Here is a 23,035-nt window from a genome sequence, read left to right on the forward strand (position 1 = left end):
ACCACCGTCAGTTACCGAGGACAGCTGTAGATGTGCATTAGATTTTTGTTTCTTGAAAAGTTTAGAAAAAGTGCAGAATAGTCCAAAACACCCAGAACAGAGTAAAGATATGGAGTGACATAATATCACTGTAGTCACGAAAGATGTATAATAATATAAGGTAATAATAATAATATAAGGGTTAGAGGAGAGTGGCAGCAAGTACTGAGGTACAGTTTGGTCTACAGAAGTGACATAAGACATTTCATGTGTTTAGTGGAATACTGAGACCCGCGACCATGCATTTCTCAACTGAAATTCATAAATATCACCATGTTCAATGTACATATTGATATAGCATAACAATAGCCAACTGAAATACATTGCATCATGCAGGAATGGATGTGAATAAAATTAAATAAAGTTGACCCCACAAAACATGAAATATCTAGAGTTCATTCTGGCTGCAATGAAAGAGAGGTAAATGCAAGAAATACTGCCTTTTTTTAAATTTTATTTTCATTTTCCATACGGTCTGAATACTGCATTATCATCTGTTGCCACAAGATGGAACAATCTCCAAGCATGACAAGATGCTCCTGTATACTGCATGAGATACCGTGATTCACACTCCAGAGTAGAATGTGGCAGTAATACACTATTAAACTGGATGCCAACCACCGTAAAACAAGATCATCTGAATGAGAGAGATGTTCTATGTCTTCAAATAAATTTAATAAATAATGTACAAAATTTATAAAACCACACTCAGAATAAACAGAGGTTGACTGTGTTAGACAAGAAGAACAGCAACAGCACATCAGCAAAGGCAAATCTAATGCAAGGCTATTATTACAAATGTTTTACAAAAGAGCTTTCTCATGTTTAACTGCACTGAACAGAGCCACTGATCTGATATTTTCATCTGTTCAGTGGTCCAAAAAAGCCGTTTACGAGGTCTGTTAGAAAAGTATCCGACCTTTTTATTTTTTTCAAAAACCATATGGATTTGAATCACGTGTGATTGCATCAGCTAAGCTTGAACCTTTGTGCGCATGCGTGAGTTTTTTCACGCCTGTCGGTTGCATCATTTGCCTGTGAGCAGGCTTTGTGTGAGCAGTGGTCCACCCCTCTCGTCGGATTTTTATTGCGAATAAATGTCTGAACGATTTGGAGCTTTGCTGCATCAATTTTTTCCAGGAACTGTGAGAGACCTCCAGGTGGTAACCATTCGGAAAATTCAAATGGCTTTGAGGGACGATTTTATGGGGATTACACAGATTAAGGAGTGCTCCAGCCAGTTTAAAGACCGCCCACAGCTTCTGAGAGCGAGCCGCGCTCCGAGCGCCGATCAACAGGCTGAATCAACCAGATCATTTCCAACGTGAAGGCTTTGTTGATCCTGGACGTCGTCTGACTTACACGAAAATGGCAGGAGACGTGGACATCAGTACTTTTTCGGCACATTCCACTGTTACAGGAGTTTTTTTCATGGAAAGAAAAGTGGACGGATGCGCCACCGTGCCGCTCATGGCGCGGCACAAAACCACCTCTGTGTTGGTCTCACAGGACGGCTTTGAGATGGCTTTCAGACGGCTGTCGGTGGGTTTTCAGTCGTGTGACTAACCGAGAAATTGTGGATGAGCCTGGACATGCCAGAACATGTCCTGTGAGGCTTCATTATGGCGTTGCTTTGCGCCATGCGGCTCCACCGCGACGCGCGGAATTCCTCCGCACATCTGTCTCAATGTGCCGAGAAAGTGCTGATGTCCACATCTTCCGCAATTCCTGTGCTAGTCAGAGGACGTCCCGGTTAAAACACAACGTCCAGTTTGGAAATGAATGGCACATTCCACTGTTACAGGAGTTTTTGTCATGGAAAGAGGAGCGGAGGAATTCCGCGCGTCGCGGCGGTGCCGCATGGCGCAAAGCAACGCCGTGATGAAGCCTCACAGGACATGTTCTGGCATGTCCAGGCTCATCCACAATTTCTCGGTCAGTCACATGACTGAAAACCCACCGACAGCCATCAGAAAGCCATCTCAAAGCCGTCCTGTGAGACCAACACGGAGGTGGTTTTGTGCCGCGCCATGAGCGGCACGGTGGCGCATCCGTCCGCTTTTCTTTCCATGAAAAAAACTCCTGTTAACAGTGGAATGTGCCGAAAAAGTACTGATGTCCACATCTCCTGCCATTTTTGTGTAAGTCAGACGACATCCCGGATCAACAAAGCCTTCACGTTGGAAATGATCTGGTTGTTTCAGCAGGGTTTCAGCCTGTCGATCGGCGCTCGGAGCGCTGCGCGCTCTCAGCAGCTGTGGGCGGTCTTTAACCCGGCTGGAGCACTCCTTAATCTGTGTAATCCCCATAAAATCGTCCCTCAAAGCCATTTGAATTTTCCGAATGGTTACCACCTGGAGGTCTCTCACAGTTTCTGGAAAAAATTGATGCAGCAAAGCTCCAAATCGTTCAGACATTTATTCGCAATAAAAATCCGACGACAGGGGTGGACCACTGCTCACACAAAGCCTGCTGACAGGCGAATGACGCAACCGACAGGCGTGAAAAAACTCACGCATGCGCACGAAGGTTCAAGCTTGGTTGATGCAATCACACGTGATTCAAATCCATATGGTTTTTGAAAAAATTTAAAAGGTCGGATACTTTTCTAACAGACCTCGTATGCTGAGTTCTTTCAATGTTTAATTACACTGCACAGTTAATTCACCTGTGACCATTTGTTTGAGAAGCATTTTTGGACAGATGTGACAAATACTCAGGTGCAACTTATAGTCCAGAAAATATGGTGTGTGTGTATTTATATATATATATATATATATATATATATATATACATACATACACACACACACACACACACACACACACACACACACACACGGTGGGCCAATAAAATGTTACCACTTTTTGATCATACACAAGTTTTTGAAATAAGAACTTTTTCAAAAATTTTATTTACAGACTTTTAACAGAAGTATCAAATTAACGTGATACCAAAGGTTTCCCACTTTGACTCGTTTTCCGCACAGTTCAATAATTGATGACATGTTCAATCCACGCTTCTCTTCTTTGGATTACAGCTGCAACACACACATTGACGTTTGTGATGACATTGCCACACATCTTAATAGGGATGAAAAAGAAATTTGGAGAATCCCTCTTGAGATGTGTGGTAATGTCATCAAAAACTTCAATGTGTGTGTTGCAGCTGTAATCCAAAGAAGAGAAGCATGGATTGAACATGTCATCAATTATTGAACTGTGCGGAAAACAAGAGTCAAAGTGGGAAACCTTTGGTATCACATGTTAATTTGATACTTCTGTTACAAGTCTGTAAATAAAATTTTCAAATAAGTTCTCATTTCAAAAACTTGTGTATGATCAAAAAGTGGTAACATTTTATTGGCCCACCCTGTGTACACACACACACACACACACTGGCTTGCAAAAGTACTACATATATATATATATATATATATATATATATATATATATATATATATATATATATATATATATATATATATATATATATATATAATTTATATTAGGTTGTAGAGATCTGCTTTGAGTTTAAGGAAGATAAGTTTAGAATTTTTTATATTGAGAAGCCTGATTTACTTTTTGTATTTTAAATGCCATAAATAAATTAAAATGTGTGAAGTATCAAGGGCCTGAATAATTTGCAAGCTATTATACATACATACATATATATATACATATATACATATACATATATATATACACATATATATATATACATATACATACATATATATACACACACACACACACACACACACACACACACACACACACACACACACACACACACACACACACACACACACACACACACACACACACACACACACACACACAGTCATTTTAATAAATAAATAAATAAATAATGACTGACTAACCTTGAGCAAGGCCAAAGCAACGTTGAAGATAATGGTCATACCCTGGAGAACAGAAAATCACAAATTAGTACTCAAACACGTTCATGCAAACTATATTCAGGGTTTATGAAGTTTTCAAGATGCAGAGGAGTGTTTCATCCCCTTCTTGAATAGAATTTCTTTGGGGGAAAAACAACTTCTTGCCAAAATATTAGTGCCTGAAGCTCTAAACATCTGTGATAATTAATAGCACAGGGAGGAAAGAGAATGTCAGGCAAGTCCAGCGCTCTATGGACTGATAATCTGCACTGATAGCACAGGAAAGTGATTTTAGCTTGTCACATTTTTTGACAACACTGAACAATAAACATACCCAACAGTGCTTCAGTCTGCTACATGTGGAGGATTTAGTGTCATCTAGTGGTGAGACTGCATTAAGCCATATCCAGTGACAATATAGTTTCCCTTCATATTCTTTTATTACTTCTTTAGTGGCGGGGATTCATCCTCCTCCACCTTCTCTTGTGATTAGATATATATATAAAACAATGGTCAACACAATTTTTCTTGCATGGAGGTTTTCAACGGATTTTGGGTAATTTTGAGGTGCTGAATCCGAATCTGGCATTAGTTTTTACCAATCACATCACGTTTTTGAGATATGAATTATCAACCATTGAAGCCAAAGCTGCAGTCTTACACACCTTCGATGCCACAAACGATATTATGGCTTTTGTTCCCATTTTGTGAAACTGGTTTAAAATTATGCTTTTGAAGCTGTTTTTGTGCAGGATTAGTGGCATCAAATTTGTGAGTGAGCAAATTTTGCGTAATTCAATACGGAACATGCAGATTTAAAAAATCATGATGTGATCGTTAAAATTTGAGCTCAGATTTGGATTCAGCACCCCACAATGACCCTAAACCAATTCTCAAAACCCATGCAAAACAGAAAAAAATTGTTGACCAGTGTAATCCTCCATTTAAAAAAGAAGAAAAAAGATAGGGTTCTCAAACTGCATTATACCAGCCGACCATGTACAGGGGGAGCAACCACTGATTCTGGAAAATATGAAAGAAAGTAAATACCTCTGTTTTGGGTTACTGTATCAAGAGCTTTGCAAAACTTGCCGACCTCCATGAGAAGGGTCAAACCCACGTAGACATGACCCACTCATTGCACACCATCGAAAACACATTGCTGAGTTGCTGCAGGTAATTTCCACACTAATCAACATATGTTTATGAATGCTATATTCTATTTCTGCTATGAAACACCCCTAAATCCAACACTGTCGCTATGAGGTGGGAAAAAAACAGAATGCCAAACCATTTTTCAAATAATTTTAAGAATACTACAAAAACTATGATTTGCAGTGCAACAGAACACAACCACTAGTTTGTACTCCTCTTAGTTCTACAGTCAGTAATTTGGATTGCTGATTTACATCACAAAATACAAACTCTATCTCTATAATACAGTTTTTATTTACTTTATTTATTTATTTATAATTCATTGCTTTAATTGGAATGTCACGCTGTTTTCAGTGCAAGCAAAACTATGAATAAGTTGTAAAAGCCCTGCACAGCAGTTTATCCATTTCAGTAACAAAGCATTCTGAGAGCTCATTTCACTAAGAGCAGTGAATCAAAGGAAAATGTCCTTAACCAGGGAGAATAAAAATATTAAGAAAGAATGGCAATAATCAAACAGACATTTTTTTCTTGATGATGAATATTTTACTGTGAAGCAAGTTCTATTTTTTTTATATTCTGCATTAACTGTGCTCATGCGTGTTTTTTTACAACCCCAATTCTAATGAAGTTTATGGAGCTAAATCCAGGTCAAAATTTTTGTAATCTGAAAATAAAAAATGATTGAAAAAATAAATTTTGAAACTGAAAATTCAATGTTTGTTCTTGAATTTTATAATCATTTAAAAAGTATTATTAAAATAAAAATAAGTGTAAAATATATATTTTTCAGTTTAAATATATTTTTGATTCAGCTCTGTAATTATTTTGATCAAATAATTTATTTTCATTCATATTTCTTTTTTTCACCTTCAGATCTTTTTTTTCCACTTTCAGATCTTATTTTTTCAGTTTTGTTGTAGTTTGCCCCTGGTCTGCTGGCATCTGTCTCTTTATGTTTTCAGGTGAAGCTGAGGTGGAGCTGCTGGTGATTTGGATGGGTGCTTTTCGCTGTGTGTACGTCAGGGCTCTGCTCCCCACTGCCAGAGGGCACGTGGGCCCCGCCCCATCTGTCAAGACGGCATAAGGAATTGACAGAGCGGCGTCTCACAGCTGAGCTGGATCTACACTGAGTGGGCTCTCAAAGGGGGTACATCCCCCTTTGTTCTTCCACTGCGCAGTTCTTTGTTTGGTTCAATAAACTTTTGGTTAACTCCTTCTGTGTCCTTACTGCTCCTGCTCTTGGGTCTAACATGCAACCCGGTCCCAGACCGTAACAAGTTTCAAACTTATGGCCCTGTTCTGGCGTGGGAGGGCATGGTTTCGATTGAGAGGAGCATGGAATTGTGAGTGACAGCAGAGCAATCAGTCCTCACATGATGTTGCTTTCAGGAAACATGGCTACTTTGATAGATAATGACTCTGCTCCCATCTCCATCATGGATTACTACGCTGCTGGCGCGTGAAAGAAAATAGAGAGAATAAAAGCTTATTACGAGGCTTTAAACCCTCAAGATAAAGCTGTTTATTGTGATCGATGTGTAGCAGTTGGTTCAGTGTATCCGTATGTTGTACCGGATAGTGAATTTAATGACGATGTAACAAAGTGGCCGGCAGTTTCACAGCGTAAACTTAATATGACCAGAACCGAGCAGACGCCCGTAAATCCAAAGCCAAAGCCGGAAGAGCACTCCAGCTGCCGGTGGTGTGAAGAAGCCTTACCGTTACAGGCCCGGCACTGAGAGAGATCCACCGCAACCAGAAATTCACCAAGCTGCTGATCCACAAGCTGCCGACCAGGTGCCTCGCTGGCCTCCTGCAGAGCATCACAGCGGAGCTCTGAAAGCGGAGGTCGGTCTTGAAGTCCTGAGCAATTTCTCTCACCAGGTGCTGGAAGGGCAGCTTGTGGATCAGCAGCTCAGTGGATTTCTGGTAGCAGCAAAGTGCCACAGTGCCGGGCCTGTAACGGTAAGGCTTCTTCACACCGCCGGTAGCTGGAGCGCTCTTCCGGGCAGCTTTGGAATTGGATTTACCGGCGGTCTGCTTGGTTGTGGCCATATTAAAGCTTCCTTCAGATCTGCTGAGCCAGGTCTCTCTGTGTGTCACTTAGAAAGCTCGTAACATTCCACTGCAGCATGAGCGACCTGCCTCATTTTTATGTGGCGATGCTGCGCTGCATTCACGGTCTTGTGTGGATTTGGGACACATCGGTTTTTTAGGTATAGGTGTTAAACTTTACAATCTTGCATATTTTCCAGTTTTTAAACATCAAAAATGACCAAGAGTGGTCTAGAATTACTTGTAATAGACATCTTTGTCCTTAGCATTACTTTATTTACAGGTATCAAGACAATACAGTGGAGAGAAAGTATTAAGTACCCTATCAAAGTACCCACGTTTCCTGAAAGCAACATCATGTGAGGACTGATCGCTCTCCTGTTACTCACAATTCCACGCCCCTCTCAATCGAAGCCACGCCCTCCCATGCCAGAACGGGGCCAAAAGTTTGAAACTGAAAAAATAAGATCTGAAACTGAAAAAAGATCTGAAGGTGAAAAAAAGAAATATGAATGAAAATAAATTATTTGCTCAAAATAATTACAGAGCTGAATCAAAAAATTATTTAAACTCAAAAATATATATCTTACGCTTATTTTTATTTTGATAATACTTTTTAAATGATGATAAAATTCAAGAACAAACATTGAATTCTCTGTTTCAAAATTTGTTTTTTCAATCTTTTTTAAACTTTTGGCCTGGATTTAGCTCCATAGAAGTTGGGAAGTTGAGTAAAATGTAAATAAAAACAGAATACAATGATGTGCAAATCCTCTTCAACCTATATTCAATTGAATACACCACAAAGACAAGATATTTAATGTTCAAACTGATAAACTATTTGCTCATTTTGAAATGGATGCCTGCAACATGTTTCAAAAAAGCTGGGACAGTGGTATGTTTACCACTGTGTCACATCACCTTTCCTTCTAACAACACTCAATAAGTGTCTGGGAACTGAGGACACTCATGACTGGGTATAAAACGAGCATCCCCAAAAGGCTCAGCCGTTCACAAGCAAAGATGGGTTGAGGATCATCACTTTGTGAACAGCTGCATGAAAAAATAGTCCAACAGTTTAAGAATAATGTTTCTCAAGGTTCAATTGCAAGGAATTTAGAGATTCCATCATCTACGGTCCATAATATAATCAGAAGATTCAGAGAATCTGGAGAACTTTCTACATGTAAGCGGCAAGGCTGAAAACCAACACAGAATGCCCATGACCTTCGATCCCTCAGGTGGCACTGCATTAAAAACCGACATCATTGTGTAAAGGCTCTTACCGCGTGGGCTCAGGAACACTTCAGAAAATCACTGTCAATTCGTCGCTACATCTACAAATGCAAGTTAAAACTCTACCATGCAAAGTGAAAGCCAGACATCAACAACATCCAGAAACGCCGCTGCCTTCTCTGGGCCCAAGCTCATTTGAAATGGACAGACGCAAAGCGGAAAAGTGTGATGTGGTCTGATGAGTCCACATTTCAAATTGTTTTTGGAAATCATGGACGTCATGTCCTCTGGACAAAAGAGGAAAAAGACCATCCAGATTGTTACAAGTGCAAAGTTCAAAAGCCAGCATCTGTGATGGTATGGGGTGCGTTAGTGCCCATGGCATGGGCAACTTACACATCTGTGATGGCACCATCAATGCTGAAAGCTACAGTAGTGTTCAGAATAGTAGTAGTGCTATGTGACTAAAAAGATTAATCCAGGTTTTGAGTATATTTCTTATTGTTACATGGGAAACAAGGTACCAGTAGATTCAGTAGATTCTCACAAATCCAACAAGACCAAGCATTCATGATATGCACACTCTTAAGGCTATGAAATTGGGCTATTAGTAAAAAAAAAAGTAGAAAAGGGGGTGTTCACAATAATAGTAGTGTGGCATTCAGTTAGTGAGTTTGTCAATTCTGTGGAACAAACAGGTGTGAATCAGGTGTCCCCTATTTAAGGATGAAGCCAGCACCTGTGGCTGAAAATGGGACGTTCAAGACATTGTTCAGAAGAACAGCATAGTTTGATTAAAAAGTTGATTGGAGAGGGGAAAACGTATACGCAGGTGCAAAAAATTATAGGCTGTTCATCTACAATGATCTCCAATGCTTTAAAATGGACAAAAAACAGAGATGCGTGGAAGAAAACAGAAAACAACCATCAAAATGGATAGAAGAATAACCAGAATGGCAAAGGCTCACCCATTGATCAGCTCCAGGATGATCAAAGACAGTCTGGAGTTACCTGTAAGTGCTGTGACAGTTAGAAGATGCCTGTGTGAAGCTAATTTATTTGCAAGACTCCCCCGCAAAGTCCCTCTGTTAAATAAAAGATGTGCAGAAGAGGTTACAATTTGCCAAAGAACACATCAACTGGCCTAAAGAGAAATGGAGGAATATTTTGTGGACTGATGAGAGTAAAACTGTTCTTTTTGGGTCCAAGGGCCGCAGACAGTTTGTGAGACGACCCCCAAACTCTGACGTCAAGCCACAGTTCACAGTGAAGACAGTGAGCATGGTGGTGCAAGCATCATGATATGGGCATGTTACTCCTACTATGGTGCTGGGCCTATATATCGCATACCAGGTATCATGGATCAGTTTGGATATGTCAAAATACTTGAAGAGGTCATGTTGCCTTATGCTGAAGAGGACATGCCCTTGAAATGGGTGTTCCAACAAGACAATGACCCCAAGTGCACTAGTAAACGAGGAAAATCTTGGTTCCAAACCAACAAAATTAATGCCTCGCAGATGTGAAGAAATCATGAAAAACTGTGGTTATATAACTAAATACTAGTTTAGTGATTCACAGGATTGCTAAAAAAGCAGTTTGAACATAATAGTTTTGAGTTTGTCACATCAACAGCAGATGCTACTATTATTGTGAACACACCCTTTTCTACTTTTTTTTTTTTTTTTTTTTTTTACTAATAGCCCAATTTCATAGCCTTAAGAGTGTGCATATCATGAATGCTTGGTCTTGTAGGATTTGTGAGAATCTACTGGTACCTTGTTTCCCATGTAACAATAAGAAATATACTCAAAACCTGGATTAATCTTTTTACTCACATAGCACTACTATTATTCTGAACACTACTGTACATCCAGGTTTTGGAGCAACACATGCTGCCATCCAAGCAATGTCTTTTTCAGTGACGTCCCTGCTTATTTCAGCAAGACAATGCCAAGCCACATTCTGCACGTGTTACAACAGCATGACTTCATAGTAAAAGAGTGCGGGTACGACACTGGTCTGCCTGTAGTCCAGACCTGTCGCCCACTGAAAATGTGTGGCGCATTATGAACTGCAAAATATGACAACGGAGACCCCGGACTGTTGAACAACTGAAATCATACATCAAGTAAGAATGGGAAAGAATTCCACCTAGAAAGCTTCAACAATTAGTGTCCTCAGTTCCCAAACACTTATTGCGTGTTGTTAGAAGGAAAGGTGATGTAACACAGTAGTAAACATACCACTGTTTCAGCTTTTTTGAAACGTGTTGCAGGCATCCATTTCAAAATGAGCAAATATTTGCACAAAATCAATAAAGTTTATCAGTTTGAACATTAAATAGCTTGTCTTTGTGGTGTATTCAATTGAATTTAGGTTGAAGAGGATTTGCAAATCATTGTATTCTGTTTTTATTTATATATTACACAACGTCCCAACTACATTGGAACTGGGGTTGTATACAATTGCTTAATTTTCACAGAAATAAAGAAAAATGTAAAGCTGATACACTGATGATCTACATGGGAACACTTATCTCCTTGGTTGCTCCGACTACCAATTCACATGGCAACACAGCCCTAAAAATATGGACAGCTCTAAAAATAACTGCAGAGCTGCAGCTTCACATATCTATGCATACCTGAAGATGGCGCTGCAACACCAATGCAAGATTAGACCATGTAAAAGAGCTAGAGATTCAATAGGGACATCTCATTTCATATATTTTATTCTCAATTCTACTGGAGAATGATCCAGAAACTGATTTGATCAGCCATCATGAAGAAAGTCTGACTGACAGGAGAAATCAAAGAAAGAGCAATTTCTTCTCTCACCTGAAATTTAAAGGGGGGAAAAACCCATAAAATATCCAACTAAAGTGGGTATAAATAAAACTGCAAACATGACCACAATATGAAATTACTCATTTATATGTAAAAACCCACATGGGATACTAAGGTATGAAAAAACATCCACACAGTATGGAATCCAGATTATATTTCTGTAAACTGACAAGTCTTCAAGAGAGAAAAACACAAATCCAATCCTCACCTCAATTTTACTGTTTTTAAGATATTAAGACAAGGAATGCTGAACTACGAAAAAGACTGATTGATGGAGGTAAAAAATAAAGAATGTCGTGCATAACGAACAGATTAGGTAGTGTTTATAAAATAGGTAGCTGACATTTTTCAAGGGTGGTAATAACTCACTCATGGTAACGGCTACAAGACACTTAACTAAACTGATAAAACCAATTGAACTACAAAACTTAATAAATCAATAACACTAAAAACACTGTTAAACTAACATAAACCACAATAATATTTAAAATGCCAAAATCACAAACTCCCATGGTGCATTGCAGCACAATGTCCATTGTTCAATTAGCACTAATTTCTCCAAAAATATTGACCCTATCAATTTTTCTTTTTCACAGCGTTCATCCTTGATCCAATATACATAAGCACATCAAATGGCAAATGTCTGCTCTCTCCAGTTTCTCCGTAACTGAAGCTGCACGCACGCACATAGAGGCCACGTGGCTATTATAGTATAGATAGAAATCTGACTTTGCAAATACAAAAGTGAAATTAGGAAACCCTCACAAAGGGAAAGTGGAATATAAAATAACACCAAACTGGTTATTTGAGTTAAGAAATGGGTTACAGTTTTCTATGGAGTCAAAGAATATAGAAAAGACAACAAAAGAAAATTAAGCAGTGAGGTAGAAACCACAAATCAACCACCATATTTTCTGAACTATAAGTCAGTTATTTATTTTTTTTTTTTTTGCTGGTTCTGTGGCTTATATTTTGAAGCAACATCAAAATTACTACTGACACAAGATGGCAGTGTCTACCACTGTTGGGCACAGTTCCGCTAATCCGCTAATTATCGAAGATAATGGTTTCATTATCAGATTAGCTTTTCAGATAACTTTGAAAACCATTATCGGACTAATTATCTTCCAATAATAGAGAAGCTTGAATCTTCGACTGGACTGGGTTGCTTGACGTGAGGATGTTTCGCTTCAAATCACAAGCTTCCTCAGCTAAAATTCTTGCTCTGGTAGTCTGACTTCTGTCTTGACTCTTGTAGAGAAGAATTCTTTTTCTTTCTTCTCTACAAGAGTGCTGTGTCCAGGTGCATTATGGGTATCTCAGTACATTCACAACAGAAGAAATGCATTTGAGACACTCTGATCAGGCTCCACATCGACAACGGCATTAAACTCTTTGTATATTGTGCCTAAAACTTTCATGAATATATTCTCTGGGTTTATAGACATTGTTATTGTGTTTGTGTTTATTAAATTCCACGCATCTTAAATGTAGCAGACATGGATTATCTGGAATTTTGTTTTGGCACGTTTTCACGGTCTCTACTACCATCTACGGGCCAGTACTGTTCATGGCAGTATTCACCCTAAAGCTGGGCAGACACTGTATGATATTTTCAATCACTGTACTCGGTTCGAGCTCAAACTGTACAGAACTGCACGGTGTAATTTCAGAGCGCACGATTTATGTTCTCACACACATTGTACATTCAAAAACCACACGTCGGACTTGAGTTTCCAGAAGCAAAATGTAAACAGAAGCTTTTTTTTTTTCAAACTTTATTTACATTTCTTATGTTTACAAAAACTCTCGATGGGAGACATCAAAGTGAAAAAAAAATTACAAGACTTTACATGAGTTGAAGAAAGGGGCAAAAAGAAACAGAAGCTGCTCTCCCGAAGAGATGATCACTGTTTATGTTCTCTCCGGTGTTTGCACATGCACAGCACGAGAGGTTGGACACTTGTAGCACTTCAATGCTTCAGCAGTGGGATACCCTCACGACGGCCGACCAAAATATCAAACAGGTTTGATTTTCATCCGACCATACGACTGCCAATCAGGAGGTGGTCGTGAGATGTTAAACGCAGCTCATTACTCCATGTATACTACACGATGCAGGACGCGTGATTAACCTGAAACTCAGTGCAATCCAAAAAAATTCTCGCACGAGTGAAAAATCAGCTGAAAAAGGGCCAAAACTCGCACAGAACTCGCACTGAACGTCTGGCACCAATAGATCATGGCAGTGTTCTAGTTATTTTGACACTGGTTATATCAGACGGTTATCTAATTACAACTTGGCTTTTTTTTTTAAATGCCTTTTTTTTTACAAATAAAAAAATGGCATATTTTACAAAATCACATTTATCTGTAAACCAGCACGTTAACGTGCTGGTTTACATAGAATGAATGAGTCAACCAATCAGTGTTAGCGCAGGCACATTTTACCCATAATCCTTTGCCATCTGTCTGTGTTTGTTACAAAACTTCAGAATTAGTGCATTATTCAACATTAAAAGATATATGTTATATTTTAACTTTGTACAAATGACAGAATTGACATTAATAGAGTTATTTTAATCAGTATTAATTTTATTTATACACCAAACCATGTCAGCACTGCTTTATTTTCCAAGACCTCCGCCTGACGGCAATGCTGTTATTGAGTAGAGAGTTTAGCTTTGCTGCTCCTCTCAACTGCTTCGCTGCTGGAAGCCATGTAGTAAACAGGAGCTTCCAGCAGTGGGCAGGATGCACAAAGACAGAAGTGCTGATTCATTGTTTGGGTCTGTGGTCACCTTTGATGCTCCCAGAAGCTATCGTGGTGTTACAACTCAAAATCAGCTTGTTAGTAGTTGCAAGTGTATTGGAGACAATACTGGAATTTATTGGTTATCGGTTATCTGTAGCTTCCGATAAATTTTTGGGTGATTTATCGGTTTAGCTTTATAAAAGATAACTTTTCAGTTAGCTGATTATCTGTTATCAAAGCTAATTTTTTGGTTAGCTGTGCCCACCACAGATTTGACAGAGGAGCTGTGATTCAAACTCTAGAACAGAAGGTGGCACTAATGCAGCACTAAGATGAATGTGAGCTGCCATAAGATAAGAACAACATCTGAATGAGGAGGATGTAGTAGCTGTTGGTGAATGACTGAAATCAAAAAAATCATGCACTCACACTGAAAGACCCCACTGTTGAATAAAGAAAGGGAATAACTTGAAGCCCTGGTCACACGGCACTAATGAAGGACACCGAAGCCAAAAAGAAACAAGAAATCTGGACTTATGTTGTCATCGTTTAAGTCATCCAGCTTTGTTCCTGTAGCTGGCACTTTGTCAGAATTTTCAAACTGTTAAAAAATGTGAACAAATCCCAACGACAACCTCAATTCTTCTGTATTTTGTTTTGCTTTCTGTCTTGACGGTTCCTCATTGTTTGCATAGTTCCCGTAATATCAGCGTTCCATTTGACTGTCGTCCAACTTCGCCCAATCTCCCAAGTCTGATGTGCTGCACGAACGTTGACGATATCTGAATGGATCAATAACTAAAGCTCTGACGAGCTGCACATTACATGCTTGTATCGCTGACGACTTGTCCATGTGTGGGACAAAAAGCAACATTTTCATACAGAATCAATAGCGGCACGAACGTTTTATCAACTACTGTAACTATTTAGGTATGTTCCAGCCCATTTGTGGTTGGCCTGCGTGTGCACACACCTTGTTGTCAAGACAACCAGACCTGGACCTGCAGGTGCTGCAGACATGAGTTCAGGGTGGCTGCACTCAATCTCATACTTGCTGTCAGTCACATCATCATGAATGTTTCCTTTTGATTTTGTTTAAAGCTTCAAGTTGGACATTCGCTTCATTTTTCCTTTGTTAGTTTTGTTTTTGTTTCGTTCATTCACAAGCTTTTTGGTGATGGGAAAAACGCAGTATCATTCATCCACCTTTTTCTGGCCGACTTGCGACTTTATGACTATTTTCCTTTGTTCAGCTATCGCCATGTGCCGTGTGACCGGGCCATTACCTTCATATTAACATACAGCACTCCACTTGTTTGGATTTTGCTGGACAACCAACAAAAGCAATGAAGAGGATGGTTAGACTAAGGTAAGACTAACTATAATTTTTTGAAAATGTAAGGGAGTTTTAATATGTTAAATTACATTTAGTAAGGTCAATGTGCGCACGTTTAACTCTGAACAGATTTTTTTTTCCTGTTCAGTGTCAACAAGAACTTGGTTACTCAAGTTCTTTTTGACACATATACCAGATTCACCTGAGCATCAGCATGAAGAAAGTTGGTTAAGCGCCCACCCGAAATGAAGTTACCAGGTACACATACAATGAGTGATAAAAAGGACAAAAATAGAAAAAAAAAAAACATACAAACAAACCAAAAAAAAAAAACCAGGTGAGTCATTTGTGACATTTTTTATCTGTGATGAAATCAGCCTGGCCTGGGTGCTCCGTAACATTAATTAGTCCATCAGCTGCTGCTCACTAGTGAGGTGTTGACAGTATAAATAAATAATGCGATGATAAAATTTATTTTGCTTCTTGTTGCATGAAGCAAGAGCACCACATTTCAAAATAAATATGACTTATAAAATGCAGCATATACGTTTTTCCTCTTCATGATGCATTTTTGGACAGATGTGACTAATACTCCTGTGCAACATACAAGGTCTGTTAGAAAAGTATCCAACCTTTTTTTTTTAAAAACCATATGGATTTGAATCACGTGTGAATTCCTCCGCTCCTCTTTCCATGACATGAAACTCCTGTAACAGTGGAATGTGCCGTTCATTTCCACACTGGATGCTGTGTTTTATCTGGGACGTCATCTGACTAGCACAGGAATTGCGGAAGACGTGGACATCATCACTTTTTCGGCACATTGAGACAGATGTGCGGAGGAATTCTGCGCGTCGCGGCGGTGCCGCATGGCGCAAAGCAACGCCATGATGAAGCCTCACAGGACATGTTCTGGCATGTCCAGGCTCATCCACAATTTCTCGGATAGTCACACGACTGAAAAACCACCGAAAGCCATCTGAAAGCCATCTCAAAGCATCCTGTGAGACCAACACGGAGGTGGTTTTGTGCTGCGCCATGAACGGCTCCGTGGCGTATCCCTCCACTTCTCTTTCCATGAAAAAACTCCTGTAACAGTGGAATGTGCCGAAAAAGTACTGATGTCCACGTCTCCTGCCATTTTTGTGTAAGTCAGATGATGTCCCGGATCAACGAAGCCTTCACGTTGGAAATGATCTGGTTGATTCTGCCTGTCGATCGCCGCTTGGAGCGCGGCGAGCTCTCAGCAGCTGTGGGCAGTCTTTAAACCGGCTGGAGCACTCCTTAATCTGTGTAATCCCCATAAAATCGTCCCTGAAAGCCATCTGAATTTTCCGAATGGTGTCCACCTGGAGGTCTCTCACAGTTTCTGGAAAAAATTGATGCAGCAAAGCTCCAAATCGTTCAGACATTTATTCAAAATAAAAATCCGATGAGAGGGGTGGACCACTGCTCACACAAAGCCTGCTCACAGGGGAATGACGCAATCGACAGGCGTGAAAAAACTCATGCATGCGCACGAAGGTTCAAGCTTGGCTGATGCAATCACACGTGATTCAAATCCATATGGTTTTTGAAAAAAATAAAAAGGTCGGCTAATTTTCTAACAGACCTCGTATAGGCCAGAAATATGCTAAACGGCTAGAAAAATAAATATTAAGACAGGAATAAACAGAACAATTTAAAGCTGATAAATAGAGAGTAAATGAAAAGAAATTTGCAAGTAAATGAAAGTTGTGAGAGGTTTGAGAAGATGATGGAGATGAGAGAGAGATGCAGGATATGAGAATTATGGGTTAACATGTTAATTCTCATGTGGCTCACTGCGTGAGAAAGATCTAGAAAACTATTTATTCTGTATGGAATGAATAGGAGGAGGAGAAGAAAAGTCATGTAGGAAGAAGGAGGCTGACACTGAACTTTATACAATGAAAATGTACATGTCTACAGCACTTGAAAATAAGCTACACACACATTCAAGACTGAATGCCTGATGACTGACAAATTACCTGTTCCTGGTGAACACACTTCACTTTACATTTGTAGTTCAGCATTTACTATAATTCTCTGAATCACACAGTCCACGCAGACAATTGGCCATGAATGGTGCAATTCTTGAAATAGGTATACAAAATAGTTCTAAAATGTTGGCTTTTATGAGTAATAATGCTTTGCGTGTTTTTTGTGGTGCTCCACAGGACGCAGTCCTTGCAATCCCGCTATTGTCAGTTTAAATGTTCATTCATTGGGCAGGGCCATAAAATGCTTGTTTCCTTTACACTGTAAAATATAACTTGCTGGATAACTTAAAAATATGATGTCAAGGACTGCTTTAAAATTTTTCCGCCACCACACAATGTTATTTGCAAAGTAATTTCATTTAAATTATACCTTGCTGTACAACCCCTGGCAAAAATTATGGAATCACCGGCCTCGGAGGATGTTCATTCAGTTGTTTAATTTTGTAGAAAAAAAGCAGATCACAGACATGACACAAAACTAAAGTCATTTCAAATGGCAACTTTCTGGCTTTAAGAAACACTATAAGAAATCAAGAAAAATAATTGTGGCAGTCAGTAACGGTTACTTTTTTAGACCAAGCAGAGGGGAAAAAAATATGGACTCACTCAATTCTGAGGAATAAATTATGGAACCACCCTGTAAATTTTCATCCCCAAAACTAACACCTGCATCAAATCAGATCTGCTCATTAGTCTGCATCTAAAAAGGAGTGAACACACCTTGGAGAGCTGTTGCACCAAGTGGACTGACATGAATCATAGCTCCAACACAAGAGAGGTCAATTGAAACAAAGGAGAGGATTATGAAACTCTTAAAAGAGGGTAAATCATCACGCAATGTTGCAAAAGATGTTGGTTGTTCACAGTCAGCTGTGTCTAAACTCTGGACCAAATACAAAAAACATGGGAAGGTTGTTAAAGGCAAACATACTGGTAGACCAAGGAAGACATCAAAGCATCAAGACAGAAAACTTAAAGCATTATGTCTCAAAAATCAAAAATGCACAACAAAACAAATGAGGAACGAATGGGAGGAAAGTGAAGTCAATGTCTGTGACCGAACTGTAAGAAACCGCCTAAAGGAAATGGGATTTACATACAGAAAAGCTAAACGAAAGCCATCATTAACACCTAAACAGAAAAAAACAAGGTTACAATGGGCTAAGGAAAAGCAATCGTGGACTGTGGATGACTGGATGAAAGTCATATTCAGTGATGAATCTCGAATCTGCACTGGGCAAGGTGATGATGCTGGAACTTTTGTTTGGTGCCGTTCCAATGAGATTTATAAAGATGACTGCCTGAAGAGAACATGTAAATTTCCACAGTCATTGATAATATGGGGCTGCATGTCAGGTAAAGGCACTGGGGAGATGGCTGTCATTACATCATCAATAAATGCACAAGTTTACGTTGATATTTTGGACACTTTTCTTATCCCATCAATTGAAAGGATGTTTGGGGATGATGAAATCATTTTTCAAGATGATAATGCATCTTGCCATAGAGCAAAAACTGTGAAAACATTCCTTGCAAAAAGACACACAGGGTCAATGTCATGGCCTGCAAATAGTCCGGATCTTAATCCAACTGAAAATCTTTGGTGGAAGTTGAAGAAAATGGTCCATGACAAGGCTCCAACCTGCAAAGCTGATCTGGCAACAGCAATCAGAGAAAGTTGGAGCCAGATTAATGAAGAGTACTGTTTGTCACTCATTAAGTCCATGCCTCAGAGACTGCAAGCTGTTATAAAAGCCAGAGGTGGTGCAACAAAATACTAGTGATGTGTTGGAGCGTTCTTTTGTTTTTCATGATTCCATAATTTTTTTTCCTCAGAATTGAGTGATTCCATATTTTTTTCCCCTCTGCTTGGTCTAAAAAAGTAACCGTTACTGACTGCCACAATTTTTTTTTCCTGCTTTCTTATAGTGTTTCTTAAAGCCAGAATGTTGCCATTTGAAATGACTTTAGTTTTGTGTCATGTCTGTGATCTGCTTTTTTTCTACAAAATTAAACAACTGAATGCACATCCTCCAAGGCCGGTGATTCCATAATTTTTGCCAGGGGTTGTACATATAGCCTTTTATCCCCCTGAGTACCAGTGTCTTCCAATTGCTCCAGACAAAATGAGAATGTATGAGTGCTGTCGTTAGTGCACAGTGTTTTCAGACAACCAGCCAGAAGAGGCAAAACCCATCACCCTGATAAAGAAACAAAAGAAGCTTGTTTTGGCTCTCTTTGCTTACCACCAGTTGACATCTCACAAAAATATATCACTACAGAGACAAAAAAAGCTTGTCTGTGGGAACAGATTAGACATAAATTTTGCAGGTGAGAGTGAGTGCTTTTATCAGTACATGCATTAGCATAAGCTTGCTGTTAGCTCTTTATCCATTTATTGATTTCACATATAATTTCCTTGTAATTTATAAGTTTTAACTTTGAGATGACTTTTTGGTTTCACTGACTTACTCTCTCTCAGGTTCTTAATTCTGGTCAATATTTAATTTGTTTTGCTTGGCAATACTGACACAAATCTCATTCCATATTAAGGGAGACTGTTGTTGCTGCAATAAATAACCACCAGTTACCCATGATGTAAGTGTTCGGTGTGAAATATTCACAAGCCTCTTCAATTAAATGATTAAAAAAAAAATCATACAGCATTTGGCCCATAAAACTATTATTTCAATTACAATCAAAATATCAAAGTGAAACTGGTACAAGAATAATCCTTTACTTACTGAGTATTGCCACAGCAAGCAGTTTTGCTTGCAATTTCAGTCACGTGCAGAATCACCTTCTACATAACGCGTGCACAGTAGTCAGAAAAAAACAAACAAAAAAACAAACAAAACGGTGACATACATGGACATTCATTTGAAATAACGTGGTATTATTCTGTACAGCAATGACTTTGTGGATGCCTTGTTTGAAGGGTGAAAATCCAGCAACAACGAGTCTGCATGACCAAGCTTGTAACATGCACCCCGTAACAGCTGTGATGTATTGTATATAAAGACATTACTCCTCCACACCAGTAGGGGATGCTATGCACATCCAGTTTGCCTTGTTCATGCACCACAGAATAAACGGGTTGCAATGCAGCTAAAGGTGGTCCGTCTTCTCTCTCATCGTTAAGCATATTGATGCTATATAAGTAAGTGAATGTTCTGTTTGTATGACTAATGAGTCACAACAAATTGGCGACGAGGATAACAAGTGACCCACTGCTGCTGATGAAAAATGAAGAACTCGCTGTGTTTGGCACCACAGCAGGGAGAGGGAGCGGAGCAGAAAATGGCGGTTTTTATTGGTCATATCGAGGCCTTCGACGAGTCCATGGAACAATGGTTGACGTATGTCGATAAGTTTGAGGATTTTATTGCCGCAAATGAGGTTGTAGCTGTAAAGAAGTTTGCAGCGTTTTTGTGTGTGATTGGACCGAAAACATACGCTCTGCTGCGCAGTTTGTTAACCCCCGAAAAACCAGGAAGTAACACATATGAGGTCCTAACAAAAACTTTAAGTGACCACTTCTCTCCGAGACCCACTGTAATAGCGGAGAAGTTTCGTTTTCTTAAACATAACCAGGAACAGCAGGAGAGTGTTGCATAATATGTGGCTGTGATAAAGAAGCTGTCTGAACACATTCATCTGCAAGACACTTTGCGTGATAGACTGGTGTGAAAACATTCAGAGAAAGTTATTAAAGGATGAAGCATTAATGTTCCAGCATGCTGTAGAAACAGCATTCATAATGGAAACTGTGGCAAGAGAGTCCCAACATTTGAAGATGTCTGGGAAGGTGCATGCAGTGTCTGCCTCTTCACCACAAGGGGGAGGCAAATGCTTCAGATGTAGCAAGTCAAACCACAAAGAAAAGATTGTTTTTACAGGGAATACCAATGTCACAATTGTAAGAGAACAGGTCACATTGCTTGTTTTTGTAAAATAGTGAACAAAAGCACACAACAGACAAGTGGGAAATCAAGGAAATTGTTTGAAAAAGGAACAACAGGAAAAATTCATATGGTGGATGCCAATACTTCTGGCTGTGACAGCAGGTCTACATCTGACTCAGACTTGAGATTTAGGCTGCATATAGTGTTTGCTGTGAGAAAGAATAAAGCAGCTGCGTCATTGATAATGATTACACCTAAGATTGAAGGTCATGTGATTGACATGGAACTGGACACTGGAGCTGCTGTATCATTCATTTTGATGGACATGTGCAAAGCAAAGTTTGCTCACTTGCACCTACGGGAGACTGATGTGGTGTTAAGAACATACACTGGAGAATTGCTGTTACCCGAAGGTGTTGTGAAAATGTGGGTGAAAATGAATAAACAGGAAGTCAAATTGCCATTGTATGTTCTGAAAGGTAATTTACCCCCACTCTTTGGTCATGAATGCCTTAGGAACATTAAGCTCGACTGGCGTGACATTAAAACTATGAGAACAGAGCATCCTCAAGCATGCCTGTCATGCTTGAGGATGTACTGGAAAGTCATGCTGAAGTTTTTAGTGAAAAGGTAGGAACACTAAATGGGTTTGCGACACCCCTAATACTGAAACCAAGCCATCAGCCTATGTTTTGCTACACCTGCATTGTTCCATATACATTGAGACCAAGGGTGGAAACTGAGATTGGAAAATTACTCCAACAGGGAGTGATCTCACTTGTTCAATTTAGTGATTGGGCAACACCCATAGTTCCTGTCGTGAAGAGATCAGGAGCTGTGAGAATTTGTGGGGATTTCAAAGTGACAATTAATCCTGCATTATGTGTCGAGCATTATCCAATACCTCAGATTAAGGATTTCTTTGCGTCTCTGTCCAGAGGACAACGTATCAGCAAGATGGATCTTTCACAAGCATATATGTCATTCCAGTAATGTCCAGTATGCAGAGGATATGCAACCAACATTGGATACGGAAAGTTTGCCTGTTTCACATGAAATTGGGAAGATGGTGGACAATTCCATCCCTGTCAGTGAATGTGTTACTACACGTACAGGTCAGTCTGATAACATGCCGACTGACACCTCAGCAACATCCCAAGAGACATGAAGAAGATACCCCAGTCGGACGCACGAACCACAGGATAGACTGAATCTGTGAACTGATGATTAATTTGTAAATGTGTTCAGTTAGTGAGTGTTGTCTCAACACAAGGGCAGAATAATCCCTTGACAGACTCCAGGTCTTGGAGCAGTCTACCCCCTAGCCTGAGTTAGTTTTATGTTTCTTTAAGGTTTGATAATTTTAGTTATTTTAAAGTTTGTAAAAAAAAGGTTGGACATTTTAAATGTTTTTGTAATTGAATAGAGGGGAGGAGTTACCCCTCCACACCAGCAGGGGATGGTATGCGCATCCGGTTTGCCTTGTTCATGCACCAGAGAATAAATGGGTTGTAACGCAGCTAATGGTGGTCCGTCTTCTCTCTCACTGTTCAACATATTGATGCTATATAAGTAAGTGAATATTCTGTTGGTACGACTATTGAGTCACAACCACAGTCACAGATGCACAGCATCAAGTGGGGGTGTGATGACATAGTCCTCACAGAATGTTCGGAACACAGCAACACTGTCAATTCCGACTGAAATATATGGACACTTTGCAAAAACTGCACTCATGCTTGAAGCGGGGTTATCCTGGAAAAGATGCAATTCTTCAGCATGC

General features: G+C 39.5%; 1 protein-coding gene across 1 annotated transcript in view; it reads right to left on the reverse strand.

The window, feature by feature from the left end:
• The window catches only part of rabgap1l (RAB GTPase activating protein 1-like), a 422,326-nt gene that overhangs the window by 92,174 nt on the left and 307,117 nt on the right, over window positions 1-23,035 (reverse strand). The window contains 1 exon segment of the mRNA XM_034180104.1: window positions 3,923-3,964. Within this exon segment, the coding sequence (XP_034035995.1) occupies window positions 3,923-3,964 (42 nt within the window).

Source organism: Thalassophryne amazonica, chromosome 10 (genome assembly GCF_902500255.1).
Source record: "Thalassophryne amazonica chromosome 10, fThaAma1.1, whole genome shotgun sequence".
Taxonomy (NCBI): Eukaryota; Metazoa; Chordata; class Actinopteri; order Batrachoidiformes; family Batrachoididae; genus Thalassophryne; species Thalassophryne amazonica.